Source organism: Perognathus longimembris, chromosome 2, assembly GCF_023159225.1.
Source record: "Perognathus longimembris pacificus isolate PPM17 chromosome 2, ASM2315922v1, whole genome shotgun sequence".
In the NCBI taxonomy this organism is placed as follows: Eukaryota; Metazoa; Chordata; class Mammalia; order Rodentia; family Heteromyidae; genus Perognathus; species Perognathus longimembris.
Genome location: NC_063162.1, coordinates 47,655,174 through 47,674,379, shown reverse-complemented (window position 1 = coordinate 47,674,379; position 19,206 = coordinate 47,655,174). Strand labels below are relative to the sequence as shown.

General features: G+C 38.2%; 1 protein-coding gene across 1 annotated transcript in view; it reads left to right on the top strand.

The window, feature by feature from the left end:
* The window catches only part of Micu1 (mitochondrial calcium uptake 1), a 149,765-nt gene that overhangs the window by 27,718 nt on the left and 102,841 nt on the right, over nucleotides 1–19,206 (top strand). Inside the window, exons 2-4 of the mRNA XM_048338988.1 lie at nucleotides 4,092–4,253; nucleotides 9,217–9,391; nucleotides 13,435–13,597. Of these exons, the coding sequence (XP_048194945.1) occupies nucleotides 4,093–4,253; nucleotides 9,217–9,391; nucleotides 13,435–13,597 (499 nt within the window). The 5' untranslated portion in view covers nucleotide 4,092. The remainder of the gene's footprint in view (nucleotides 1–4,091; nucleotides 4,254–9,216; nucleotides 9,392–13,434; nucleotides 13,598–19,206) is intronic.

Here is a 19,206-nt window from a genome sequence, read left to right as displayed (position 1 = left end):
GGAGTTCTAGCTTTTTGTAGGGTTTGGGTCTCTGATAGCTGGTTTCCCGTTGTGGGAGGGGGTAATGGGGAACTTACTGGTCCTGGATTGTGTGTGTGTGTCTCGCGCTGCTGTTGGCCCTTCAGGGGTGGGGTGCTGGGTGGTCATTTGGTGGTGGCGGCCCGGGCTCCTGCTCGGCTCCCCCACCGCTCACGTCCGATCCCCGCCATGCGGTCCCGAACTTCCCCTCGCCGCTGCCGTCTGTCTCAATCGGTCCGCATTTCCCTGGGTTCCGTGGAGTCCTGCTGTCTGGACTCCGCGCTCCTGGCATGACTTTTCGGCAGTCAGTTTGCCGGCCCCGGTCCCCTTTCCCAGCCTGGCCCTGTTCGGGCCAGGGTCGGCGGGTGGGGGAAGGGTACCCCGGAGATTTTCCGGCTCTGTGCAGGTTATAGACTCTTCTTTTTTTGTTCTTTTTCATTTCCTGCGTTTCTCTATTGCTTCTGGCTGCTGGTTTTGCTGGGTTCTTGATGGGGTGTTGGGTGCTGGAGTTCCCAGCACGCTATTCAATTGGAGCGAGTTGGGGTGCCTCCCTACTGTGGCGGCGCAATCTTCCTCCTCGGTTTATGATGTTTTACTAACACTGTTTTGATTAAAATTTTTTTTAATACTTGTATTACCTTATGTTACATTATTATTGACCTTTCTACAGTTGAACATTTTATGTCTTTGTGTTTTATTTTTTGTAGTGGTGGGGATTGAACCTAGAGACCCTTTTGCATGCTAGCCAAGCACTCTACTACTGATCTTTACCCTTTGATTTCCTTTTAGAATGTGTGGTTGTTTATGTGTGGTGGTTTAACAGATGTTAAAACATTTTTTCTATTTAGATTATTTATTTGGGAGTCAGAAATGCTAAGATCCACGTAAGATTTTTGTACTAAGTTACTGAGTAAATCACTTAATTCCTTCGTCTTTAAAATAAATATGTTAAGTGATTTCTTACTTCTGTGACTCTGAGATTTACCAAAAGCAATAAGCTTAATAGCCTTTTTTTTTTTTTTTTGGCCAGTCCTGGGCCTTGGACTCAGGGCCTGAGCACTGTCCCTGGCTTCTTCCCGCTCAAGGCTAGCACTCTGCTACCTGAGCCACAGCGCCCCTTCTGGCCGTTTTCCACATATGTGGTGCTGGGGAATCGAACCGAGAGCTTCATGTGTAGGAGGCAAGCACTCTTGCCACTAGGCCATATTCCCAGCCCTTAATAGCCTTAATATAGCTTTTGAAGTACAGCAGTGATATACTGTTACACGGTTCTAACAATCTTGTTCTAGAAGTTTCTTTTTTGATAGATGATGCTTTTCTTCCATAACAAAATTATCTTTCAGTTGCCTCCCTTGATATTTCTTAGAGTACTTTTTAATCTTTTTGCACAAACATGGAAGATATTTTTTAAGAGTCATGCCTTATGGTAGGGGTGAGGGACATCAAGCATGGCAGTATATTAGGAAAAACAAATGCATTGCCTTTTACTTAATTTAACACATGCCATTAAATATGCATATTACTCTTCATTACTGCATAACTGCTGCAGATTGGCCTATTCAGTTTTTTCCGGACTGTTGGAAAGCTGATCTCCTTAAATCTGTTTCTCATCAAAACTCAACCAGTTACACTTTTTTTCACCACAGAGCTAGGATTAAATTATAATGGAGTCTTTCTTAGTGGATTTTTATTTACTTGGCATTTATGAAAATTCTACTAGCTAATATATTTACACATATCTTTTGATGTATTCTTTAGGGAATGAGATTAAAGGCAGTATTGAAATGAGGAAAAGACACATTTCAGTTTCAGCATCAAAATTTAAATGGAATGATACTAAAACGCAGAACTTCTAAGGTTTAATATTCCCTAGTGCCATAACACAGAGAAATGGTTTTTTAAAACTAACCAATCTTGAATACAAGATTTGATCTTAGTCTTTCTCCCCATGAAACAGATTACATTTTGTTATTGTATTTTCTACCAGCAAAAACAAAACATGAGAGCAGTAAAGAGATAAAAGAAACATTGAACTCATTTGAACAGATTTTTTTTTTTTACATGACATTGGGGTCAAATTCAGGTCCTTGTACTTATGAGGCACTGCTCTACCTCTGAGCTGTATATTTCCAGCACTAGCTAGACAGTGCTTTCATTTGAGGGGAAGATAAATTTCCTTTATGCACACAGCTGCCCAGGAGTAAAGTTGATACTGGATCTTAGGTTACTGTATTCATACTTGGTCCTTTTAAGTTTCAACCATACTGCTTAGTGTTATCATTATTATTTTAATCTCTTTCCCCCTTTTATTTTCCACATCTCCTGTTCTTTACATATTGATATATATTAGGTACTGGAGTCTGATTGTTTTCCTGGGAATTTTCTTGTTTGGCTCTATTTTGGGTTTCTACACTTACCTAAACTAATCTAAGCATTCATCAGCATCCAATACCAAAGATTTATGATCTTTAAAAAAATTGTTATTGTAGAGTTGATATAAAGAGGGGATACAGTTATATGAATCAGGTAGTCATGAGTACAATCCTTTTTGAATCTTCCATTGTTCTCTACCAGATTTTCCCTTTCATCCCCATCCAAGATACACAGTTCTTAGGTTTATGGCCTTCTGGTTGTACTCATCATGTCTTGGTTACCTCTTTTCCTATGCTTCTTTGCAGTTTATTCACTACACTGCTAATGAGTTGCTATTATTTGTTTGTTTGGGTTTTTTTTTTTTTTTGCCAGTCCTGGGGCTTGAACTCAAGGCCTGAGCACTATCCCTGGCTTCCTTTTGCTCAAGGCTACTAGCACTCTGCCACTAGAGCCCCAGCACCACTTCTGGCCTTTTCTATATATGTGGTGCTGAGGAATCGAACCCAGTGCTTTATGCATATGAGGCAAGCACTTTTGCCACTAGGCCATATTCCCAGCCCTGAATTGCTATTTTTTAAGCAATATTTGTGTCCTTCTGAGTAGCTAGGATTACAAGTGTGAGCCACTGGCTCCAGGCTTCACTCTGATCTTTTGTCCCAGTCACCCCTAATTTGGCAGTTAGTGTTTATTGCTTTTTGATTGTACTCCAGGTGTATATTAAGTATTCTGTGTGTATTGTCTCAATCCTCAACCATCCTAATGTGTGTGTGTGTGTGTGTGTGTGTGTGTGTGTGTGTGTGTGTGTGTAACTGGAGAAGAAAAAAAACAATATTTTTGCCATGTTCTTGGAGCCTAGGGCTCTTGCTCAGCCTTTTCACTCACAGCTATCACTCTACCATTTGAACCATACCTTCCACTCTGGCTTTTTTTCTGACCAATTGGAGAGAAGAATCTAAATGAATTGGTCTGCCTGGACTAGCTTCGAATGGAGACCCTCAGATCCAGCTTTCTAAGTAGCTAGGATTATAGGTATGAGACTTTTTTTTTTTTTTTTTTTTTTTTTTTTTTTTTTGCCAGTCCTGGGCCTTGGACTCAGGGCCTGAGCACTGTCCCTGGCTTCTTCTTGCTCAAGGCTAGCACTCTGCCACTTGAGCCACAGTGCCACTTCTGGCCATTTTCTGTATATATGTGGTGCTGGGGAATCGAACCCAGGGCCTCATGTATACGAGGCAAGCACTCTTGCCACTAGGCCATGTCCCCAGCCCGGTATGAGACTTTTTTGGTGCCAGTACCAGGGAACTCAGAGCCTGGGTTCTGTCTCTGAGTTTTGTTTTGTAGGTTGTGGGGCTTGAACTCAGGGTATCTCTGGGCTTTTACAGAAGAAATTCTTTCTTGGTGTCTGTGTCAGTCCTGGAAGTAGTGGCTGTTTCCCACATCTGCTATTTCTTTACTTCCTGAGTGGTTGTTATTCCCTGTTCAAGTTATCATGTGGTTTATGTCATTTTACTTTGACATATTGGGTTTTGTAAGAAGCCTTGCTAATAAATTGTTCTGAAGATTAAGTAGGATACTGTGTGCAGTGATGATTCACAAACACAATGTCTGCCACAGACCAAGCACTTAAGCAATGTCTGTTGATACCACCATACTACTACCACCACTCACCCAGTAAGAGTGACATTTCTACTGTTTTTCCACAGGATGTTTCGTCTTAACTCCTTCTCTGCATTGGCAGAACTGGCTGTGGGATCTCGGTGGTACCATGGGGCATCACAGCCCACCCAGACTAAGCGAAGATTAATGATGGTGGCTTTCCTGGGAGCTTCTGCAGTAACTGCAAGTACTGGCCTCTTGTGGAAGAGGTGAGTGTTTTCTGACCATCCTGTTCCAGTGTGTGCTTTCAGGGTTTTTTTGATATTAGAAAATGGATTTCAGGTGGCTGGGGATATGGCCTAGTGGCAAGAGTGCTCGCCTCGTATGCATGAAGCCCTGGGTTCGATTCCCTAGCACCACATATACAGAAAACGGCCAGAAGCGGCACTGTGGCTCAAGTGGCAGAGTGCTAGCCTTGAGCAAAAAGAAGCCAGGGACAGTGCTCAGGCTGAGTCCAAGGCCCAGGACTGGCAAAAAAAACAAAAAAAAAGAAAGAAAAAAGAAAATGGATTTCAGGTTTATTCTATTAGTTGCCCAAATCATTTGGCATTAATAATATTGTCCTTTATTTTCCTGTCTGTAAAATCAGGATAATAATTGTCTCTATGTTATAACAGTGTTATGAATAGTAAATGAGTTATTACTTCTTAATTGCTTAGAACAGTACCTAACGTATAGCTTTATAAAATATGTAACTTATTTGGTACTTATTGTTTGACATATAGTAAGCTGTCGATGCATATTATATATTGGGTGTATAAGAAGGGCAGGTGATGTATGGAAATGAGAGAGTATGAGTATGTTGGTAGAAAAGACTAGCTTTAAAAAAAAAATGGGGGCTGGGGATATAGCCTAGCAGCAAGAGTGCCTGCCTCGGATACACGAGGCCCTAGGTTCGATTCCCCAGCACCACATATACAGAAAACGGCCAGAAGCGGTACTGTGGCTCAAGTGGCAGAGTGCTAGCCTTGAGCGGGAAGAAGCCAGGGACAGTGCTCAGGCCCTGAGTCCAAGGCCCAGGACTGGCAAAAAAAAAAAAAAAAAAAATGGGGCCATGACACAAAAGACCTTCTATACTGCTAAACTCTGATTTCAATCCTCAGTGCCACTAGGGAGCAAAAAACCTCAGTAGTTTAGTTACATATAATTTATATATATATATATATATATAGTATATAAACTATAGATATGTAGATTGTTTCTGTTAAGCTTAGAAAAATAATTTAGAGGTAGATGTGTATATTTTGTCTTAAATAGGATCTCTCTATGCTCTCCAGAATGCCTTCTAGCTTGTCATCCTTCTGCCTTAGCTTTCCATGTGCTGGGATTAAAGGCATAATCAGCTGGTGTGCCACCACAACCAACAAGAGAAATAATTTATATAATTGGGGGGGGGATCGTGGGGCTTGAACTCGGGGTTTGAGTGCCATCCCTGCGCCTCTTTGTGCTCAAGGTTAGTGCTCTACCATTTTGAACCACAGTGCCACTTCCAGTTTTTGAGTGGTTAATTGGAGATTAGGGTCTCATGGGGACTTTTGTGCTTTAGCTGGCTTTGACCCTCTATCCTCAGATTTCAGCCTTCTGAGTAGCTAGGATTATAGGCGTGAGCTTAAATTTATGAAGATTTGTTTTATATGCCCAAATGTTTTATATCTTGATGCATCTTATATGTACATTTTAAACATGTATATAGCCTGCTATTATTTGATGGAGTGTTTTAAAAATTAATTAGGTTAAATTGGCTAACCGTGGTTCATGTCTTCTTTATCCTTACTGATTATTTACTTGTTCTATCAACTACTGTAATTGTAGCTCTTGATTTGTCTGTTTATCCTTTCAGTACTACAAGTTTCATTATGGTTTTATTTTGTAAATTTAATTTTATTGTTAAGGTGATATACAGAGGGGTTACAGTTATATGCATAATGTAGTAAGAACATTTCTTGTCAAACTTGTTGCCCACTCCTTCATTTTTCTCCCACTTTCATTCCCCCCAAATCCTCCCTAAGTTGTACAATTAATTTCCAACATATTGTCTTGTGAGAATCACTGTTGTATTGACTCACCCTTTGTCCTTTGTCTCATCATTTTGTTTATTTATTTATTTATTGCCTGTACTGGGCCTTGAACTCAGGGCCTGAGCACTGTCCCTGGCTTCTTTTTTGCTCAAGGCTAGCACTCTGCCACTTGAGCCACAGTGCCACTTCTGGCCATTTTTTATATGTGTGGTGCTGAGGAATTGAACTCACAGATTTTGATTTTCCTCTTCCCTTCCCTAATTTAGATAAATGTATATGCAGTACCTGGGGTACCAAAATCAAATACAATGATAACGGGATAAACCATAGGAAAGAAAATCAAAAGGAAAAATTTCACATAGTACATTAAAAATAACAACAATGAAAAACTACTTGTTTCCATATCTTGGAATTTATTTCATTTAACATCATTTTATATGATCATATGTACATAACTGTTTGATCATCTGCTAGTACTATCCTAGACATATACTACTTATTACCAATGAGGGAAACCATGGAATCTGCTTTGGGTCTGGCTCACTTCATGTAATATGATTTTTTTCCACGTCTTTCCATTTCCTTATGAATGGGGCAATGTCATTCTTTCTGGTGGAAGCATAGAAGTCCATTGGGTATATATACATCATATTTTCATGATTCATTCATCTACTGAGGGGCATCTGGGTTGATTCATATCTTAGCTATGGTAAATAATGCTGCAATGAACATGGTTGTGCTGGTAGCTTTAGTATGACCTTGCTTGTGATCCTTTGGGTAAATGGCCAGAAGTAGGTCATAGGAGAGCTCTATGTTTAGTCTTTTGAGGAACCTCCATACCTCTTTCCAGAGTGTTTGAACAAGTTTACACTCCTACCAACAGTGTAGCAGCGTTCCTTTTTGGCCACATCCCCACCAACATCTGTTACTAGTTTTTTATTCCCCAAGCAAATGAACACATTTATTTCTCTTAAGTGAGTACCATATCAAGAACAGTAAGGAATAAGTAATTAAAATAAATGAAGAACAGAAAAATGGTTACAGCTCCTGAGTAAGAAGACCATAAATTTATTTTATATTTCACATGATTCAGTCCAGTATTGTATGTTTATTTGAAACATGAGCTGAATTAATTCAGCTAGGACTTAATTAATTAAACTGGGACTTTTTTCTGTTTCCCAAGCTGATGTTGGAACCATATCTACATTCTGCCTTCCTCTCTAGCCTCAGTTTTTGAGTCAAATCTTCTTGCCAGGATAGTAGTTTATGTCATAACTTAGCCTCCTGAGTTGCTAGGACTACATGCATGAGCCACCACAACCTGCTTATGCTTTCTTTATTGTATTAAGAGACATATATTATATAACATATAACATATTATACAACATATAATTAAAAAGACATTATCCTTTTGAATCTTGGGAAATTCTTACTAAATGAAAATACTAGCTTTTTTATGAGTTCTGGATTTAAATACATGTTGAGACAAACCTGCAAACATGTAAATCAAAATCTCATAAGCAAATAGCTTTCAAATTTGTTTTTAAAAAATAGCTATTTTAATCATTTTTAAGTATATACTTCAGTCATGTCAGATATATTTACATTATTGTGAAACAGATCTCCAAAACTTCCTCATCTTACAAAAATGAAATGCTATACTAAATGACATACTAAAAACTACTATGGTTTCTCTCTCATCCATTTCCAGAACTTTCTTCACCTCCCTAAACTGGATCTCTTTAACCTATTAAATAATAACTCCCCAATCCCATCTCCACACCCCTGGCAGCCAGTATTCTACTTTCTGTTTCTATTAATTTAATTACTCCAGGTAACTCATGAAAGTGGAATCATGTAGTGTCTGCCTCTTTTTTTTTGGCCAGTCCTGGGGCTTGGACTCAGGGCCTGAGCACTGTCCCTGGCTTCTTTTTGCTCAAGGCTAGCATTCTACCACTTGAGCCACAGCGCCACTTCTGGCCATTTTCTGTATATGTGGTGCTGGGGAATTGAACCCAGGGCCTCATGTATACGAGGCAAGCACTCTTGCCACTAGGCCATATCCTCAGCCTGTCTGCCTCTTTTTGTGACTGGCTTATTTCACTTAACATCCTCATTCAAATCCTTACTGTTTATCCATTATAGCCTGTAAAAAGGTTTCTTTTCTCTTTTTTTTTTTTTTTTGTCAGTAGTGGGGCTTGAACTTAGGGCATGGGTGCTCAAGGCTCCCACTTTATCACTTTGAGCCACAGTGCCACTTCTGGTTTTCTAGTTGTTAATTGGAGTTGGTGATAAGAGTCTCACAGACTTTTCTGCCTGAGCTGGGTTTGAAGCATGATTGTTAGATCTCTGCCTTCTGAGTAACTAGGTTTACAGGGATGAGTTACCACCATCAGGCAAGATTTCCTTTCTTTTTAAGCCAGAATAATATTCCATTTTGAGTATATATCATAGTGTTTATACATTCATCCACTAATGAATACTTAGGTTGCTTCCATGTTTTAGCTATCATGAATGAACCTGTGTATACGAATATCTTGTCAAGACCCTGCTTTCAGTTCTTTTGGATATATGGCCAGAAATAGTGTTAAGTAGTATATTTCTCTCTCTCTCTCTCTCTCTCTCTCTCTCTCTCTCTCTGTGTGTGTGTGTGTGTGTGTGTGTGTGTGTGTGTGTGTGTGTGTGTGTGTGTGTTGTAGAGCTTGAACTCGGGGCCTGGGCTCTGTCCCTGAGCTTTTTCACTCAAGGCTAGTACTTTACCACTATGATCCATAGTTCTACTTCTAGTTTTCTGGTATGGTTAATTGGAGATAAGTCTCATGTACTTTCTGCCCAGCCTGTCTTCAAACCATGATCCTCAGATCTCAGCCTCCTGAGTAGCTGGGATTAACATGTGAGCCACCAGCTCTGGGCCCATATTTTTTAGGAACTTCTTCATGAAGAATTTTTACCTTTTTGGGAAAATAGTAGGGTTTGAATTTAGGGCCTTGTACTTAGTTGGCTGCCATGACACCGCTGAACCATGCCTCTAGCATTTCATGTAGAATTTTTTGACAGATTTTTATTGTAATTGGTCCTACTGAGTTGTTTCTGTGAGTGCTTATTTGGTTAATATGATGGATGTTTAATCTAAATTTCTCTTTTGCATATTCAGGGCTCATGCAGAGTCTCCATCATATGTAAACAATCTAAAGACTGACATGGGTGATAAAGGGAAGAATAAAGATGAAGGGGAAGTTTGTAACCAAGAAAAAAAGGCTTCAGACAATGGTGTTGAGCCATATTCAGAAGAGAAAAAGAAGAAACGTTCTGGATTCAGAGACAGAAAAGTATGAAACAAAATCTTACATGCTAATAAAAACTATATCCTAATGTAGAATGCAGTTGATTCTCCTTTAGTATGTATTTCAAATGTTTGGTTCATATATACTCACCTCATTTTCCAACATGTTCTAGAATTCAGCAAAGTTTACAAGATTCCCTTCTCAGCCCATAGCTGGGGATGGTGGTACACGCCTGTCATCCTGAATTACATGGGAGACAGATTTGGAGGATCATAGTTTTAGGCCAGTACACAGAAAAGTTCTCATGACTCCCTCTCAATGGAAAGAACGTTGGTGTGGTACCATGTGCATCTGTCATCTTAGTTGTGACAGGAAATGAGAAATAGATTACTCATTCAGGAACAGGCCTGAGCTTGGAAGTAAGATCTTATCTCAAAAATAACCAGCTCAAAAAAGTCTGTAGGTGTGGCTCAGTGGTAGAGCCCCTGCTGAACCTCAAACCCCAATACTGCCAAGAAGAAAGAAAGAAAGAGAGAGACAGATAGACAGACAGACAGAAATAGAAAGAGGGAAGGAAGGAGTGAAAGAACACTTAATATCTACTTACTTTTTTGTATGATGAATGTTCAGAATTCATTGTGATTGAAATGAATTCTGTGATATTAGAATATCTCCAAATCTTTTAAAATTTATTAATCATATTTAAGAAAGGGAATGTGAAAATGACGTGTGTAATTTGTGTGCAAGGATGGGAGGGGAAAACTGAGGGAAAGGAAAAGATAGGGAGACTTTCAAAAAAGAAATGTACTGGGGCTGGGGATATAGTCTAGTGGCAAGAGTGCCTGCCTCGGATACATGAGGCCCTAGATTCGATTCCCCAGCACCACATATACAGAAAACGGCCAGAAGCGGCGCTGTGGCTCAAGTGGCAGAGTGCTAGCCTTGAGCGGGAAGAAGCCAGGGACAGTGCTCAGGCCCTGAGTCCAAGGCCCAGGACTGGCCAAAAAAAAAAAAAAAAAAAAGAAATGTACTTATTACCTGATTTATGAAATGGTAGCATCTCTGCATAACACCTTAATAATAACAATAAAATTATAAAAAAGAGATACTATCATTGAATTATTTGGTTATAACTACTATTGGGCTCTTATTGGTGCAACTCACATAAGAAACAATGCCTGAATTTGATCTTATTAGGTCCAGTTACTTTATTGAAGATAATTTCTTTTTTTTTTTTTTTTTTTTTTTTTTTGGCCAGTCCTGGGGTTTGGACTCAGGGCCTGAGCACTATCCCTGGCTTCTTTTTGCTCAAGGCTAGAACTCTACCACTTGAGCCACAGCGCCACTTCTGGCCATTTTCTGTATATGTGGTGCTAGGGAATCGAACCCAGGACCTCATGTATATGAGGCAGGCACTCTCGCCACTAGGCCATATCCCCAGCCCTGAAGATAATTTCTTAACATCAAGTGGTGGGGGGCATAAGAGAGCAGTATAGGGAAAGAATATGATGAAAGTGCAGAAATATCCCAACAAAGGCCATTTGTATAATTAATATATGCTAATTTTAAAAGCAAAAACACAAAAACATTACATAATTCCCAAGACAGTTCAATAAAGTAATTGAAGAACTATTACAATTCCTTTAATAAATCTGTTAAATTCCAAAGTTCTTCAACAACCTATCCCCACTTTTATTCCTTGTTGTCAGAGATGCTATCTCCTGAACTCTGTATAATAGAATTGTGTTTATTTAACTTAGTTGTTATCAGAAGGCAGTTCTATCCCAGTTGATACAGAATGCTCACTGAGATTTATACTATGAATAGTTATATCCTAAATTCTACCAATATAGGGGTACATCAAATCTGCTTTTCTTGACTTACTGTTTCAAAATGAAACTTTAAAAGTCACATAAAACCACTGGCTTATATTAACAGTTTAGAAGACTATGTGTATAGTAGCCCAAGTTATGGTTAAATTAATAACATTCAGCAACATCATCCAATGACTTAAGATAATCAAATAATCTGATTTTTAATATTAAAATCCTTCACTTTTGTGCTTGCTCCATTATGCATGATTAACTTAACTTTTCAGTTCACAAAGCCCTTCCTTGACAGTAGTTACAACTTAGATGTATGCCTTAAGTAGTCCAAACTCTCTTTTTTGTTGTTCAGTGGCAGAACAGGAATACAAATGACCTAAAGAAAGGTATTTCTTGGGTAGCCAATATTACCCAGCAGACAGTTAGTTGTAGTCTAATTAGAATTAGTATTTGATAGATTGATAGCCAAGTCTCAAGGCTTTAAGGAGGTGGAAAAAGTTCCTTACTGTGCTGCATTCTCAATCTTTTGATAGTCTCCTCTGAAATCTGCTCAAAATTCTATAAAGATTAACAATGAATTCTTATCTTATAGAGTTAAAAATTAGCAATCCCTTCCCAGTTGTTAAAAGAGGAATGAAGAGGGGAAGAGGGAGGGAAATGTGGACAAGAATCCAATGTATATCCTACAAAATTAAGAAGAATGAGGGAAGGAATGTGTAGGGGAAGGATGAGTGAGGATGTTGAAGGGATGACATCAATCAAGATATATTGTATTCATAAACTGCTTTGTTATATAACTTCTTACATACCTTTTTATAAAGCACATCTGCAAGTAGAATTAAGACCCATTATTGAATAGCTGATGTCAATGACCTCAAAGTAACATCTAACCAGAATTGTTAAAAAAAAAAAATAGCTGTGTTATTGTGGCGAATTTGAAACATCAAAAAATTTTCACATTTTCCACATATATATGTATATATGTATGTATGTATATACACATGTATATCACTATTTATTATTGACTGTCTCAACATGTTAAATTCAGATATGAGAGAAATTCATTGCAACAAAATATTATGTGACTGGCACAGTTTTTTGTGTGCCAGAAGATCGAATGTGCTCTCATTAACATAGTACACATTTAGTTTAAAATGTATGACATACTTGATTTTGTGCCTCTTTGAACATTTGCTCGTGTGTTCCCAACTGTTTCTAAATATGCTGTATGTAAAGGATCACTAACAATTTGCTTAATTCTATAATTTAAAGTCTATTGCCTTGGACCTGTTAGTAATTGAATTTCCATGACATATAATTCTGTTTTTTTATGTCATCATTAACTACTGAGACCTATGGAATCTGATCTGTTTTCTTTTAGGATCCAGGAAATTTTTTTTTTTTTTTTTTTGGCCAGTCCTGGGCCTTGGACTCAGGGCCTGAGCACTGTCCCTGGCTTCTTCCCGCTTAAGGCTAGCACTCTGCCACCTGAGCCACAGCGCCCCTTCTGGCCGTTTTCCATATATGTGGTGCTGGGGAATTGAACTGAGAGCTTCAGGTGTAGGAGGCAAGCACTCTTGCCACTAGGCCATATTCCCAGCCCAAGGGTCCAGGAAATTTCATAGAAGTAAGAACTATAAAGTTAGGCCCACCCGTTTTTAATTTTTTTTTGAGGGGGAAGGTTGAATTTTTGTCATTGTTTGGTTTTAGTCTCTGTTTTTTGTTGTTTTTTTTTGAGACTGAGACCTGATACGTATCCCAAACTGGCCTGGAAATCATTATATAGCCCAGACTAGTGACAATACTTAAGGTCCTCTTGCCCATGCCTCCTAAGTGCTAAGACTACAGGCATACACCACTATATATGGCCAGTTAATTTCTTTAAAAAGAAATGGGTATTTAAACAGTTAGAATGGCATTGTGTATGACATTGTACTGTTACTTTTAAATTCGCTTAATGACATCTTTCAATTTTACTAATTTTCAGCTCTTTAAAAAAGTGACAAAACTCTTTAAAAAAGAATGTAAATAAAAGGTACATGAACATTACTTCATCTGGAGTATGAGTGGTATATCACAAGGGCAAAATTTAAAAAAATTAAATTTTTATTTGTAATATAAAATCCAATTATGAGAAATATATAAGATTTTCTCAAACAGGATGAGGAATTTAGCATGTGAGACTTGGCAAACACTGATGAATAGATTATATGAGTATTATGTATTATATTATTATGTAACACTCTAAATTTCTAATTTTAGGTAATGGAATATGAGAATAGGATTCGAGCCTATTCAACACCAGACAAAATCTTCCGATACTTTGCTACCTTGAAAGTAATCAATGAGCCTGGTGAAACAGAAGTGTTTATGACTCCACAAGACTTTGTGAGATCCATAACACCCAATGAAAAACAACCAGAACGTAGGTGCTAAAGTGAAAAATAAGATTGAAATTTATTTTGTTATAGACTGCCTTCTTTCTTTCCTTTCTTCCCTTCCTGCCTTCCTGCCTTCCTGCCTTCCTCCCTTCCTGCCTCCCTGCCTTCTTTCTTTCTCAGTACTGGGGTTTGCACATGGCTTCACCTTTGCTAGGTTGACACATGACTGCTTGAGTCATGCCTTCAGCCCCTTTTGCTCCAATTGTATTTGAGATAGAGTCTTGCTTTTTGCTCAGACCTGCCTAGGCCATAGTCCTCTTACTTATGCTTCCCATTATAGGTGGGGTGACAAGAGCATGCTACCACACCCAGCTAAGATGGGGTCTTGAGAACTTTTTGCCCAGGCAGCCTTGAACTTCAGTCCTCCCAATCTGACCCAGGCTTTGAACTTGCTGTGCAGAAGTACTATACTGCTGAGCTGCTTCTCCAACTCCATTTTTTAAAAATTATTGGACATTTCATTACATAAACAGAAGAGATATTAAATGTCTAATATGGCATGTATAGTTCTGATTTTTATTAAAAAAACAATAATCATGAGGGGAAATTCTGTTATATTAAAATAAGATTTAATGGGAAATTGGCTTCATTTTCATTTGCTCATTAATAGGAATTCACACAACTGTTGATGCAGCAAAAGTTAAGCATATAATATTTCTGTAGGAGTTGAAATATAAAAGTGAGGCTGGACATATTTTTATAGTTTGAATTTTATCACCAGTTGGCTAGTCTGAAGCCAGTAGTTCATATTTCAGCTTTGTTTTTATCATGACTTCACACATATTGTATCCCAGGATACCCAGCAGATCTAAATTTGTAAGTTTTAGTTTTAGAACTGTTCAAAAATAATCATGAAGTACAGACTGCATAAAGCCCTAAAATAAAGTTTTAAAATGATTTTCAGAGTGAAAAGTTAAGAATACTTCTGTACTGAATACGAAATATATATATGTATGTATGTATATACATACATATGTACACATATATCTTCCTCATAGTTAAGTAGGAATTCAGTCAAAAGGGGAAAATATTTTGTGTGGCTTGTGTCTGCCTCATCTCTTTTTTTGTGAGAGAGAGAGAGAGAGAGTGTGTGTGTGTGTGTGTGTGTGTGTGTGTGTGTGTGTGTGTGAGAGAGAGAGAGAGAGAGAGAGAGATTTCCATCCCTGGGTTTAGTGAGTCAGTCAGATGCTTCAGCTCTGGGTTTTGAGTGTCTCTTGCAATTGTCACAACCAGTTCTGCACAGCCAGGCAATGATTTAGGTAGCCAGTTAGTTGCATGGGGAGTTTTCAAAGTTCCAAATAGAAAAACATAAGCTTTGGTTAGAACAAAGCGTACCCTATTATAAAGAGGATCTCTATTTCCTTTCCATGGTATCTAACTGGCTGAGCCTTTCATGTTGATGTGATTTCATCTATATGGGAAAAAGAGGAAAGTGTGAAAAGAGGAAAGAGAGATCTTGCTGTGATTTACAATGACCCTTCATACCTTCAAAGATTATCTTACCTGGAGTGCTAGTACTTTTACTTTGTGACCCGAGTTTTACACTTGGTTATATAGTACAATAAATGTATTTTTTAAACATTTTGCAGGAGTATATTCTCCATTTACCTTCTATGTTATACTTGTACTTTAATCCCCTATAGTGCTATTTTTTTAATCAAGTAAGAAATGTCCAACTGTAGCTAACTGCTCATTTCTGTACAACCCATGGGCTGAGAATGATTTATATATTTTTAAATGAATAGAGGGAAATCACAAGCCTGTGAAAATGATGTGAGCTCCAAATTTCAGTGTTTATAAAAACTTTTGTGGACACAGCCACACTCATTCACTTATGTGTGACAGCTTTTAAGCTCTGAGAAGATAGTAGAGTAGTTGTAACAGTGACCATGATTACTCCATAAATCTGAAATTTTTACTACCTTCTCTCCTGGGAGAAGTTTACTGATCCTTAATTTTGTGGGACTTAAACTTGATTTGTATTTACATGGATTTGTGAGTCATGACAGTCTTTTTTTTTTTTCCAAAAATGAAGGTACCATGTATTATTTTGGGCTTTTATACATGGGTTCTGAAATATAAGCACCTTCAAAACTACTTTTTTACTCATCAACTGAACTGCCCTTAAATAGAAGCAGCAAACTATTTATGTTTTTAAGGACAGATGGTGATGGTACATACCTATAATTCCATCTACTTGAGAAACAGAGATTGAGAAAAATCAGTTTCAGGCCAACGCATAGAAAAAGTTAGTGAGACCTCCATTTCAGCAAACAAGACAGATGTGGTGGTACATACAATAATGCTAGCTGTGCAGGAAACATAGGTAGTTTCTGTCTTCCATATGCTGATTTCAGTCCACTTACTGTGTCACTTATTGAGAGGAGTATTTTTTTTACTTTAAGTGTAGATTTGCCTAATCCTCCTTTTAGTTCTATCTGACTTGATTGATATGTTTTGGAACTTCCTTAACAGTGGCACGTAGTTCAAGATTACTGTCATTTCTTGCATCTTTGATGTATTGACCTTTTCTATTTACATAATTAACCTTTTTATCCCTGCTGACATTCTTATGTTCTAAAGTCTTTATAGCCTCATATTTTGTAGCTACTTTTTTAATTTTAATTTTTTAAATTTTTCCTGGGGCTTTGACTCAGAGTCCAAGCACTGTCCCTGGCTTCTTTTTGCTGAAGGCTAGCACTCTACCTCTTGAGCCACAGTGTCACTTCCAGCTTTTTCTGTTTATGTGGTGCTGAGGAATCAAACCCAGGGCTTCATGCATGCTAGGCAAGCATTCTACCACTAAGCCACATTCACAGCCCCAAGCCACTCTTTTTTTTTTTTTTTTTAATAGGTTTTCATTATGTAGCCCAGGCTGGTCACACATTCTCTATCCACTTGCCACAGCTTGCCAAGTGCTGGGAATACAACTATGTATCACCATGTCTGGCTTTTCTCTGTCTTGAGTAGCTTTTTCATGACATATCGTTTTCTATTCTGTTACTTTTAGCCTATTTATAAAATTATATTTTAAATAGGTTTTTATGGACAGGATGTAGTGAGATCTTGTTTTTTCCCTCCTTTTTTTTTTTTTTTTTTTTTTTTTTTTGCCAGTCCTGGGCTTGGACTCAGGGCCTGAGCACTGTCCCTGGATTCTTTTTGCTCAAGGCTAGCACTCTACCACTTGAGCCACAGCACCACTTCTGGCTGTTTTCTATATATGTGGTGCTGGGGAATCGAACCCAGGGCTACATATATATGAGGCAAGCACTCTTGACACTAGGCCATATTCCCAGCCCCCCTTGTTTTTTAATCTAAATGGTAGTATCTACTTTGTAGTTAATGCTTTTATTTATATTTTATATAATCGTTGATATCTTTTGATTTAGAGCTACCATTTTCTTCTTTTCCCCCCTTTTAATGTTCTTCCTTCCTCTTCCTGCCTTCTTTTTGCAATATTTGAATATCTTAAGTATATTTCATTTTATTTTTTTTAATTTTTAAAGTTTTCTTTTTGCATATCCTGGGACATAGACTCTGGGCTTGGGTACTGTTCCTGAGCTTCTTTTGCTCAAGGCTAGCACTTGACCACTTGAGCCACAGTGCCACTTCCAGCTTTTTCAGAGTAGTTTATTGGAAATAAGAATCTCACAGACTTTCCTGCCAAGGTTAGCTCTGAACTGTGATCCTCATATTCCCATCCTCCTGGGTAGCTAGGATAACAGGTATGAGTCACCAGCACCTGGCATTTGCTTCATTTTAATTTAATATTTTTAGACATCTGATTGTAGTCTAGTATTTATTCTATCTTAAAGGCCTAAGAATTTTTTTTTGTTTTCTAGGAAGCTTGAATATTTTTTGTCTTTATTCTGAAATTTCACAAGCTTTCACTGGATATAGTAAGTCTACGTTCGTCTTGCTTGAAAAGACCTTCCTTTTTTTTTTTGCCCATCCAGGGGCTTGAACTCAACACCTGGGCCCTGTCCCTGAGCTTCTTTTGCTCAAGTCTAGCACTCTTCCACTTGAGCCACAGCACCACTTCCTGCTTTTTCTGTGTATGTGGTACTGAGCAATTGAACCCAGGGCCTCATGCATGCTAGGCAAGCGTGCTACCACTAAGCAACCTTCCCAATCCCAAGACCTTCCACTTGTGTCTCTCTTCAATTCTAAAATAAAAAGGTTTACTTATTTTTAAAATTTATTTCCTACTTGTGAATGGGAAAAGATCCTGTAGGGGCTGGGAATATGGCCTAGTGGCAAGAGTGCTTGCCTCATATACATGAAGCCCTAGGTTTGATTCCTCAGCACCACATATGTAGAAAATGGCCAGAAGTGGTACTGTGGCTCAAGTGGCAGAGTGCTAGCCTTAAGCAAAAGAAGGCTGGGACAGTGCTCAGGCCCTGAATCCAAGGCCCAGGACTAACCAAAAAAAAAAACAAAAAAAGATCCTGTAATATATTAAACTTCTAGGATTAATCACTGCTTTTCTTTATTTTTTTCTACTTTTTTCATTTCCATCCTGCTGTCTCTTTTATAGGAAGTAGTATGAGAAGCTGCCTTATCCTCTTCTTTTACTCTTCATTAAAGAAGCCAGCTAGTTCTAAGTGTTAATGGCTTTCCTGTTTTCTGTTTTTTCTCTGTTCTTTTTATCATAGAAACTTTTTCTTTTTCTTTTTTTTTTTAACTGCTGCCTTGTTAAATGTTATGAGGCTTCAAATTGGAATCGTTTTCTTTTTAAAAAATTTTCTTGTCTTTTTCAGCTTACCTGTTTTCTTCTGTAGTCATTAGTTTGGTTTGCTCAGGTCAGGCCTTTAGATAAAGTGTATTTAAGATCAGGACAAAGTGTAATCAAATGTACAAGAAAAAATGCAAATCTTCTCTCCTGGGAGCAATACTAACCAGATTATAATACTGTGGTCACTGTATTCATGCTTGAGCTAGCACATATGTAGTGAGAATGGGGGGAAAAAAGAGCATAAAGTGGAAAAAAAAAGCAGAATTAGGAACTCATTTCTGCTTTCTCCCTTCTCCAAACACTTCTTTTTTTTTTTTCTCAAATTTTTATTATCAAACTGACGTACAGAGAGGTTACAGTATCATACGTTGGGCATTGGATACATTTCTTGTACTGTTTGTTGCCTTGTCCCTCATGCCCCCCTCCCTCCCCCCTTTCCCTCCTCCCCCCTGTTGTTCAGTTCACTTACACCAAATAGTTTTGCAAGTATTGCTTTTGTAGTTATTTCTCTTTTTTTACCCTGTGTCTCTCGAATTTGGTATTCCCTTTGAATTTCCTACTTCCAATACCAGTAAACACGGTTTCCAATATACTCAGATAAGATTACAGAGATAGTGTAGGTACAAACATAGGAAGGTGATACAAAACAACACTTCTTACTGAACTAGTTATGTATTTCCTTGTAAGAGCAATTATTCTATCTATGTCTTTATAACAAACTGTATTATTAGGGGAGAGGGACAACTGAGAATAGAACCCAGGGTCTTACACTGGATAGGCAAGCACTCTTGTTACTTAGCTACATCCCCAGCCTTCTTTTTTTTTTTTTTTTTGCCAGTCCTGGGCCTTGGACTCAGG